The sequence below is a fragment of the Lonchura striata genome, chromosome 6 (genome assembly GCF_046129695.1).
Source record: "Lonchura striata isolate bLonStr1 chromosome 6, bLonStr1.mat, whole genome shotgun sequence".
NCBI classification, from domain to species: domain Eukaryota; kingdom Metazoa; phylum Chordata; class Aves; order Passeriformes; family Estrildidae; genus Lonchura; species Lonchura striata.
The window spans coordinates 8,621,002-8,630,844 of record NC_134608.1 but is presented as its reverse complement, the minus strand read 5'-3'; the positions used below and the strand labels follow the sequence as shown (position 1 = coordinate 8,630,844).

The window sequence follows — 9,843 nt, the reverse complement described above, 5'->3', positions numbered from 1 at the left end:
CGGGCGCGCCCTGTCCGCGGCGGCGCAGCGGAGTTGGGAGCGGGACGGCGGCGCTGCCAATGCAGCGGCCGCGAGGGGAGGGCGGCAGCAGCGGCAGCGGCGGCGGCAGCAGCGGGAGGAGGAGGAGGAGGAGGAGGAGGAGGCGGAGGCGGCGAAGGGGAGGGCGCAGCCGGCAGCGCGCACCGGCCGGCGGCGGCGGGGCTGGCCGGGGCGGCGGGGCCATTGTGTGCTCCAGACGGGGACACGGCCGCTCGTACCGCACCCAGCCCGCACCCGCGGCTCGCAGCAGCGAAAGTATCGCGAGAGCGGCCGGCGAACAACCTGCTCCGCCACAGCCCCGCGCCGCGCCCGCGGAGCGCCCGCGCCGCCGCCGCGCACATGCGGACGCCGAGCGCCGCCGCCGCCCGCCGGTGAGTACCGCGGGGAGAGCCGCGGAGCGGGGAAACGCGGCGGGGAACTCGCCGCCGCGCCACACCCCGGCGGGGGAAAGTCCTCCCCGCAAAGTTGGGGGAGCGCGGCTGTGAAAGGGGGAGATCCCGGGAGCGGCTCCGCGGTGCTTCCCCTTGCCGGCCCCACCGGCGCGGCGCGGAGCCGGGCACCGGCGAAGGTCACAGCGGCGGGCTGCGGGGAGCAACTTTGCGGCGGGAGGTGGGGTCCGGGCTGGGGGCTGGTGGTGGCGAGAGTGTCGGAGGTGGGGGGGCGGGCTCGGGGCAAGTTTGTGGGATTTAATCGCGGGCTATAAATGGGGCTGCTGGAACTTTAAAAGGCAGCAAGCTGTGGTTGGCTGGTAGCGAGATTTGGAGTAACATATGGCATTAAAAGGCGCACAGCTGGAGGTAGCATTTCCATCGCAGTGAAGTCAGAGCAGCTGACTCTCCAGCTTGCGGTGTAATTAGCAAACCGAGCACTCCTCCTTCCCTCCCTCCTCCTCCCTCCCGCCTGCCTCTCTCTCTCTCTCCCCCTCCCTCCCTCCCGCCGCGCCTCGGTCGCACTCGCACCGCGCTCCCTCCTGCCCGCCCGGCTCCGCGCCCGCGGCCGGCCCCGCCGCGCCCCGCGCAAGGTAAGCGCCTGGCCGCGGCACGCAGCCGGCTGCAGCCTCCGTCCTGCCCTCCCGCCGGCCTTCCGCCGCTTATTTCCCTCCTTGCCTTTTAATAACTTCAAGGAAAACTTTTTTTTTTTCCTTCCCCCCTTTATCCCCCCCGCCCTTTTGGCGTGCGGGGGCCGGGGCCTCTCGCCCCCCTCCCCGCAGAGCCGCCGCTCCCCCAGCGCCAGCCGCCGCTGTTTTGTTGTGATTCGGTGCATAACGACTGAGGATAAAGTTTAAATGTGCGTGTGAGTGTGTGCGTGCGTGTCGCGGGGAATATGCTTTATTAAAAGATGCCCCAAGTTAGCGTTGCTGGGAAGACAGCCTGGGAGTTGATGCTTTTTTTCTTTTCGGGGGTGTGTGTGCGCTTTCCTCTGCATAATTTTATTAAAGTGTTTAGTGGGAGAAACAAAGGTTGGAGGGGCTGCTGCTTTACTAGCTTTTGTTTACTTACAATCAAGTTTTTCCTGTTCGGAGCAGGTGCGAAAGGATGAGAAACATGTTGTGTTGGTGGTTTTTTTTTTTTCCTCCCCCCCCCCCCCTTTAATAAAACTATTACAGACAATTAACAGTAAATGTTATCTCCAAGGCTGTTTCTTTGGCTTGGGTTACCAAAAAGCCGATCTGTTTGTTACAGCTGCTAGGAGGCTTTAGTTTACAGTAGCATTCAAGTTTTTCCTGTTTTGAACAGGTTATGAAGGAAGAATGGAGTTTCCAGACCATAGCCGCCAGTTGCTGCAGTGTCTGAGTCAGCAGCGTCACCAGGGCTTCCTGTGTGACTGTACTGTTTTAGTTGGAGAAGCTCAATTCAGAGCTCACAGAGCCGTTCTTGCCTCTTGCAGTATGTACTTCCATCTTTTCTACAGGGACCAGTTAGACAAAAGGGATATTGTGCATCTGAACAGTGACATTGTCACAGCCCCTGCCTTCAGCCTGCTGCTTGAATTCATGTACGAGGGAAAGCTGGAATTCAACAGTCTCCCAGTGGAAGATGTGCTGGCTGCGGCGAGCTACCTTCACATGTATGACATTGTGAAAGTCTGCAAGGGCAAGTTGAAAGATAAAGAATTATGTTCGGAAGAGAAGATTAATGATGAGGCGGCTAGTTTGGAGAAAGCGGAGCATTTTCTAGATGCCGGAGTGCCCCTGGTCCACGAGTTTGACCCAGGAAACAAACAAAAATTCAGCGTTGCAGAATACGAGAGAGCAGCAGGCAAAGAAAAGGTCAGCAGTCACCCCGCCTGGTCCTCTGATCATATAAGTGTCAGCTCTGTGCCGACAGAGGCAGAACCGTGCGCCGCAGCAGCTGGAAAAACAAAGGCTAATGTCAATAGTTCCACAGGACCTTTGTCCCAAAGGTCTGTTAACCATCCCCTGGCTTCGAGTGATGTGGACTGCGCGCTGGATTTGTCTTTCAAGCCCGTGCCGGGGAGAGATTCCTTACACCCCTCCTATGTCTTTGGACAGCTGGCTTCCGACAGCCAGCAGCAGGGTACCGAGCCACTTGTTAAAGATGAACAAGACTTGCTGTCAGATCAGGAGGACGGCGAAGCCAGGAGTCCAGAGAGTCAGCATTTTGGGAATTCAGCCAAAAGCCTAGTGACAGGGTTAGGACACATGTTCGCGGGGAATGGCAGCTCTCATGCCCGAGAGGAGGATATAGATCAAGAGCGAGACGAGAGCGAGGACGACATGGATTCGTCGGACATCTCCTCGGGCGTCCTGGTGCCTCCTGGGCATATCTGCATTTGTCCCCTCTGTAGCAAGGTGTTCCCGAGCCCGCACATCCTTCAGCTGCACCTGAGCTCTCACTTCCGCGACAAGGACGGCTCCCGGACCCGCCTGTCCCCCGACGGGTCGGTCCCCACTTGCACCCTCTGCGGAAAGACTTTTTCCTGCATGTACACGCTAAAGAGGCACGAGAGGACTCACTCGGGGGAGAAGCCCTACACCTGCGGCCAGTGCGGGAAGAGCTTCCAGTATTCCCACAACCTCAGCCGCCACGCGGTCGTGCACACCCGGGAGAAACCCCACGGGTGCAAGTGGTGCGAGAGACGCTTCACGCAGTCCGGGGATCTGTACAGACATATCCGCAAATTTCATTGTGGCCTTGTAAAGTCCTTGGTTGTTTGAGATGTGTGACTTTCGTTTTGTTCGTTTGTTTTTAAATATCTACACCCCCCCCCCCCCCCCATCCCGTTTAAAACAAAACAGAACAAAAAAAAAAAAAAAGAAGGCAGCATCTGAATTCTAATTTTGGTTTTCCTCCTCCCTTTATTTTGTTTTGGTGATATTCACTTCAGGTATATGATCTTTAAAAGATGCAGCGGTATACACTCCAGAGGCCTTTTAATGCAATCCTTCCACTTCTCCATCTCTCCTCTTCCCCTGCCACCCACCCTCCCTTCCTAGCACAGTCCTTTAGGTCTTCTCTGGTGCACCCATGTTACATTATTAATGTGAAATGATATTAAGTAATTCTGCAATGATTTAGCATCACTTTTCACACTGGAAGTACTTGCTTTGTGGTCAGGGTTTTGTTGGTTTGGGTTTCTTTTCCTTTTTTTTTTTTTAACCTTTTTTTTGGAAAAAATATTTTCAGCACATTCTGGAGAAAAATTTGGCTTCCATTAAGTTCCCCAAATGCTCTCTGTGTGTTGCAGAGAAACATCTGAAGAGATGAACTGTGATTTAAATACATTTTGGTGTAGAGAAATCTGTCCACACATTGCAGAGTGGGCAGATGTACTTTTATTTTATAGAGTTAGATGAGACATTGAATTGGCCCAAATTTTAAAGGGGTTGAAGATTCCTGGCTGCGTCTTTGGTACTGGTCATTTTTTATTCTCTTTATTCCATTAATACTGCTCTGCAGTTGGTCCTAAAATCTAAATGAGAAGTTTTTGCCTTGGGACTTGACTAAAATTTTCCCTTCCCACCCATCCTCCTCACTGGGCTGACCTGCTGAAAAGCTGCTTTTGAGCATAAAATGTGGATGGAAAAACACTTTCTGTCTGCAGGGTATTCACTCCTGAAATGTTGAAGGATGCACACTAGGACATACAAAAAATTGTATAATACATGAATATTTTCCTTCCCATATTGACATCCAGAGGCTGATCCCATCTCCCTTGGAGGGGACGGCAGCTGTAAAGTGGCCAAATACCCCTCCTGTTACCAGGTTTTTGGGGTTTTGTAGTTCAAGGTACTCATGCCTTGTGCATTAGGAGATGCCCTGCTGTCTTGCCTGAAAAATTTGCTGCCGTGCTAAAACCAGCAGCATGAAATTATATTTTATTTTATTTTTATGAAGTTGGCAATTCCCTCTGAGCCAAATTGTGTGCAATTGCTGGTGTTCCCAAGAGGCAGCATGAAGATAAACTGCTGAAGGGAAAGAGTGGCCTAACTTTTTCCCCAAGTCCCACCTTTTCAGGGGAAGCTGTTGGGGGTTTTGATGTTTTGGGTTTTTTTGTTTGTTTGTAAACTGAGGCTGCCTGTAACTATAGCCAGTTTTACTCCAGATGATTCAGTTTCTTGCCTATTAGAGCATAATTTTGTCTGTGCATGTCGGTGGATATCACTTTGTTCCCTTCCAGTCAAATGACCCATTCAAGGTACATGTACACAGGACTGAAATATAATAATAATAATATCTGAGGGGTGTGAATGTCCTTCTGCTGCATTAGCATTGCTTCACCAGCTTTCTTGACACTCCTGGAGTTGTTTGGTGAAACTTAAGTGTGTGATTTAAAATGAATTTGAAGCACTGATTTAGATTATTTTTAAAAGTTGTGCTTAAAATACTGTATTGCATCTTATGAAGAAAAAAACCTCCCAATGCCTTTCCCCCTCTGGTCCAAAAACTGAGCACTACCTACATAAATAATATGGGATTGACTTTTTTTTTAATTAAGTACTTCCTCTTTAAGGAAAATCAGGATATACTTGTTACAGCCTCTTATTATTCATCTCTTAAACTATGAATGTACATGTAATGTGAAATTTTCCTTTATTTATAGTTTTGGGGTTTGTTTTCAGTTTAATTTCTCAACTGTAAAATATTTTTGCTGAACCTGTTACATATGAAAGTTGTGGGAGAGTACTGTATCTTGAACATAAGTGGCTTTGGTACTGTGGTCTTATTCTACTTAATCAGTTTTCTCTTTTTTTTCCCTTTTTTATTTTTGCTGTGATTGGAAATAGCACTGAACAAAATCTAGTAAAATTAAGTTATTTTTCTTTCTACTAAAATTAAGTTATTTTTTTCTCCTGAAGATACTTGATATAGTATTTATTAGATTTTTGTTTTGTTTTGTTTTTGAAGTGGAATTATTACTGTTAATCTATTTCAAAACTAGTTAATTTACACTTTAAATTTTATAACAATGGGTTTTGCATGTTGAGCAACATGTGAAGAGTTTAATGTAGAGTCAGCATTACTGAAGCTGGTAATCTTAATTTTGCATTCTTGTGACACTTTTGTTTGCATTTCAGTCCTCAATTACTGTTTGTTTTTATTTTTTTTAGAAGATCATAAAATAGGATGTGCCATAAGAACATCATTAGCATATGGAGCAGGGAAAAGTTGAAACAAGTTTTTGTCTGATCTTAGTATAGAAATAATTCATTAAACTGATGCTATGAGCATGCTCTGTGCTGCAGTGAATATGGGGCAAAAGTTGTTTTTGTTTTGTTTTTTTTTTTTAAATAAGAAAAGAAAAGACTTTCTCATCCTTGACTACATCATGAACACACTGTTCTCATAGTCTGGTATTTGTGTTCCCCCTCCTCTTAGCTTGAATTTCTAAAGTAAAGAAATGTTTGCACTTATTTTTGTTCTTAAGGTGACTTTTTTTTGGCTATTTCTCTGTGTGTCTCTTATTTTTAAGTTGCAATAGCTCGGAGCATGTTTTCAAAATGGTTCATGGCTCTATGGAGAAGTACTAAAACATGGCACACTTAACGCTTGTCTCTTCATAAACTATTTCTCTGTGGGGCAGTTGCTGTCTCCATAGGGAACAGTCCTGCTCTGCATTTTAAACACTGGATTTGTCTTCTACTACAAACAAATACTGTGAAGTTAATGTAAAAAAAAAAAAATCATTGATATTTTTAATTGTTTTTAATCTTGGTGCAGTTCAGATTAAATATGTATATTTAAAGACACTAATTTTTGTGGGAGAGTTTTATAGTATACAGTATGTAGAAAAGCTATTGGAATGGAATATATTTTATAAAAATGTTCTATCACTGTTTTATAGTGAACTATTTTTCCTTCAGTGTTAGTGTAATACTGTTAGTCTAGATACGACAATCGCAGGAAGAGTGATTCAGGCTACTGTTAGCGCTTAGTTTTGCGTGGAGTTCTGTTTGCAACTGTATTGGTATGTGCTGTACAATGTGACAATCGTGACTAGGATTGTTGTCTTTATAAATTTACATGAAATAAAACGTGCTAGAATTGTAAGCTTGAGCTTCCTCCCCCCTTTAGCAGAAAGGGGTGTGGTGTTTGCCATTTTTTATGATGTATTAATAATGATTACTTTAATTGCAAGTATTTTTATAATTTGCCACTTAAAAAAAATTTTATTACTATGTGCTCTAATATTTTCTTTGTTTTTCAGGGCCATCTGGAATTTTAGGCATGTAAGGAGCTGCCGTGTCTCAGTCAGAGCCTGACGGAACATTTCCTTAGTGACTGGGCTGGACCTAACCTAGCACCACTTCTGCATTTTGACCATTTTGGGGCTGTTTGAAGGGGCTCGGCGCTCCCTGGGGGAGCTGTGGGCCAGCCCTGTCCCCAGTGATGGTGGTGGTGGCCAGGTGACAAACCCGTGAGCACGGGGGTGACGTGGCGTGCGAGGACAGCCCGACAACCTCGGCTAACTGGCTAACTGGTGTGAGGGTGTTCTCCTAAATGCAGAGTCTCTCCCAGCCTTGGGGAGCTGAGCTCTGACCCAATCTTCTCAACACCCACCTCCATCCCTGGGCTGAGTTTAGCAGGAGCTGGCACTGGGAGGAGGAAGGCACGAGCTGTCCCTGCTGCTCAGGGGAGGGCACTAAGCTGGTGGGGAGGTTTGCACCTGTACCATGAGCACTGTGTCTTTTTCTTAATTACCTGGAAGCAAAAGATCCTGGCAGAGTGGGACTGCCTCAAAGTGGTGCTGGTTAAAGGATGGGCAAGTTATAGTTAATGCTGGTGGGGAGGCACAGCTATCACTCCCCTCCTGCTACCACGTAGTGGTTTCTTTGCAATCGTCTCAAAATAGGTGGGTATTTCTTGCCTTCAAGCATGTGTCCCTTCCTTAGAGATCCTGTGCCTGCATCCCCATCTGTGGGGAGGGCTGAAAGCTGCTGAAGATACGTGGTGATCTGCTGCAATGTGGTGAAGTGTTAAAAACTATAAATACATATTTTTTTTTTAGGTTTTTTTTTTTTTTAATTTCTGCTGCTGAGAGTTAGGTGTCCCTGCAGCTCTCTGTTTCCAGTTTTTTTTGCTGTGGTGGATTCAAAGGTGTTTTTTTATTGCCCTTGCCTCCCCAAAAAAATTAAATAATTTGCCCAAATCTGAGTGTGGTGCTGGGGAAGGAGGAGGCAAAAGGCTTTTCTTTGAGAGAGAGGGTGCTCAGAAAGAAGCAAGCTTGAAGCTAAACCTGGGAGGTGGATGGCTTTGCAAACAGGCTATAAATAACCATGAGTAGATTGAGGAGAGCAGCCCACATCTCCTCTGGCATGGGCATGCTGTGCCCATTTTCTTTGTTGATAGCAATTGCTAATGTGAATTCTGGCACTCCAAATCCTGATGCCTGTTGTTCTGATAACATAATTAAATCTTAGGAATGTGAAATATAAAAAGCTTTGGGAAGAAACCAGGCCACTAAGCGGATCCTGGGAAGGGGTGTGTGCAGGCTGTGTATGTACCAAATAAGCAATGGGGACGCTCTAGACAGGATTCCCTGCCTGCCAGCTCTTGGCCACGTTGGGACCTGTGACCTACAGGAAAGGGGGTGACCCCCAGGAGCATCTGCTGTCCTAATCCCATGCTGCAAGGGCTGTCATCTTCCAGGATTACAGCACATCATGGACTCCTTAGGTTGGCAGGGGTCAGCTGTGCCCATGCCAGCAGCTGGGGTTTGTGCCACCCTTCCAGAGCCTGGTTCTCCTTGGGATGAGTGTTGGGAACTGGTTTTGTTTATTTTTAGCTTTTGTTTTGAAGTGCCTTCTGGAAGTGGTCTGGTAGGCACAGAGGTGGCTGTGGCTATCCGGGTGCATCTGGCCATGCGTCACCAAATGCTGCAGTGCAGCTGGAGACTGTGGAGAAATGGCTTTTTCCTGGATTAGGTGATGGGGTCTGGGTTTGGAGCAAGTGCCTCCAAAGCATAAGGAGAGTTCATGCTGACCCATAAGAGTGTCCCTGGTGCTGTTGGATTCAACATAGTGGGGAAGCACTGTGAGGATGGATCTCTTTTATTGCTTAAATTGGTTAAATTCTTGCATGATTTTAATGAGGGAGGTCCCCCATGTGAAGTAGTTGGGGCAGAGGAATCTTTGTGTTACTGCCCAGCTGGTTGGCAGTACTGTCACCTTCCAGTTTCTACTGTGCTCGAGGTCAGCTCGTGCCACCCTGAGCTTTGCTTGCCCACGAGTGTCTTTCTGCACCGTTGTGCTGAGCAAGGTGAACAGCAGAACATGAACAGCAGCTGTTTTCTGAGGGAATCAATGGCAGGTGTGACCCAGCAAAAACAGCCTATGTAGGACAAAGCTGGGCTCCAGTGAAATGGAGTCAAGCCTACGGTGCAGTTGGTGTGTGAAAACGCCTTGTCCTGGGAGGAGGAGGAGGAGGAATCATGAGCAGAGCTGCAACTGACTGCCTGGAGAGCACATTATCTCAAAGGACTTGGTGTGTTGTGCCAGGGAGACCCAGCTGGAAGTGCTGCAGGTTGTGCAGCCATGTCTCCTGACAATCAGTCCAAGGGATCCCAGGTTCTTACTTTTCAGAGGTGGGATTCCAAGTGCTTTCCAAGTAGGCACCCTCTGTGTATGTGCTGTAGCTCTCTTCTCTTCCTAACATGCTCTTTTCATCCCAATAAAAAAAAATAAATAAATTGCTGTTTAACGGGAGGAGATCAAGCAAACACATTGGTTATTGTTACCTGTTTCCTGTTTGTTGTTCTCTTTTGTACAGCTGCTCACTTCTGTGCACAGCTGGCTCCCCTGCCCTTTCAAAATTATCTGTTGCAGCAAACTGAAGCATTTGCCAACCTGGCTCTAAAAAACCCCTCAAACAACAAAAACCCAACAACTTCTCCTAAATCCTTCTTAATATTCTTCGACCTCCAACACATCAGCCTCCTCTGTACCCAACCCCAGCTAGAGGATCTTGGTTCAGGCATGGATGAAGGCTGATGCTCCCACCAGCAAAGCAACCTGGGCCAGGCAGTGCTGACAGCATTTCCCAGTGGCAAAGAGTGGGCTCTGGCATCCCAGTGGGTTTTGAAGGGTTTTAAACAATATATGTTGAGATGTCAGGATATAATTTCTAGAAAATTGATGTTCTCAGTCTTAATAACGCAGGAATTTGGGAAAACAAAAGTTCAAATGCCGACCTTATCCACAGGTTACTTATCCCTGGGGATAACTCGGCCCACACACTAGGTACTCTGTGTTCTCCAACCTTCTTTATCTCTCTCTCTCTTCTGTGCTATCCAGGTGGTGTTACGAACCATCTGCTGCAGTGATTCAGCAGAATCCATTTAGCG

The 9,843-nt window shown here is 47.5% G+C and overlaps 1 protein-coding gene across 2 annotated transcripts; it reads left to right on the top strand.

The window, feature by feature from the left end:
* The first annotated feature begins 351 nt into the window (after window positions 1–351).
* On the top strand, window positions 352–6,551 carry ZBTB42 (zinc finger and BTB domain containing 42). Of its 2 annotated transcripts, none has more exons than XM_021528924.2 (2): window positions 352–410; window positions 1,776–6,551. In XM_021528924.2, exon 2 carries the CDS (start codon window positions 1,790–1,792, stop codon window positions 3,215–3,217), a length of 1,428 nt encoding a protein of 475 aa, XP_021384599.1. In that variant the 5' UTR covers window positions 352–410; window positions 1,776–1,789; the 3' UTR covers window positions 3,218–6,551. The 2 variants fall into 2 exon arrangements, with proteins under 2 accessions (XP_021384599.1, XP_021384600.1); XM_021528925.3 differs by lacking the exon at window positions 352–410 and adding an exon at window positions 980–1,060.
* Window positions 6,552–9,843: the final 3,292 nt, after the last annotated feature.

Bases quoted from the DNA above. Each gene is read 5' to 3' on its own strand.
- ZBTB42 (XM_021528924.2), top strand. From the start codon at position 1,790: ATGGAGTTTCCAGACCATAGCCGCCAGTTGCTGCAGTGTCTGAGTCAG.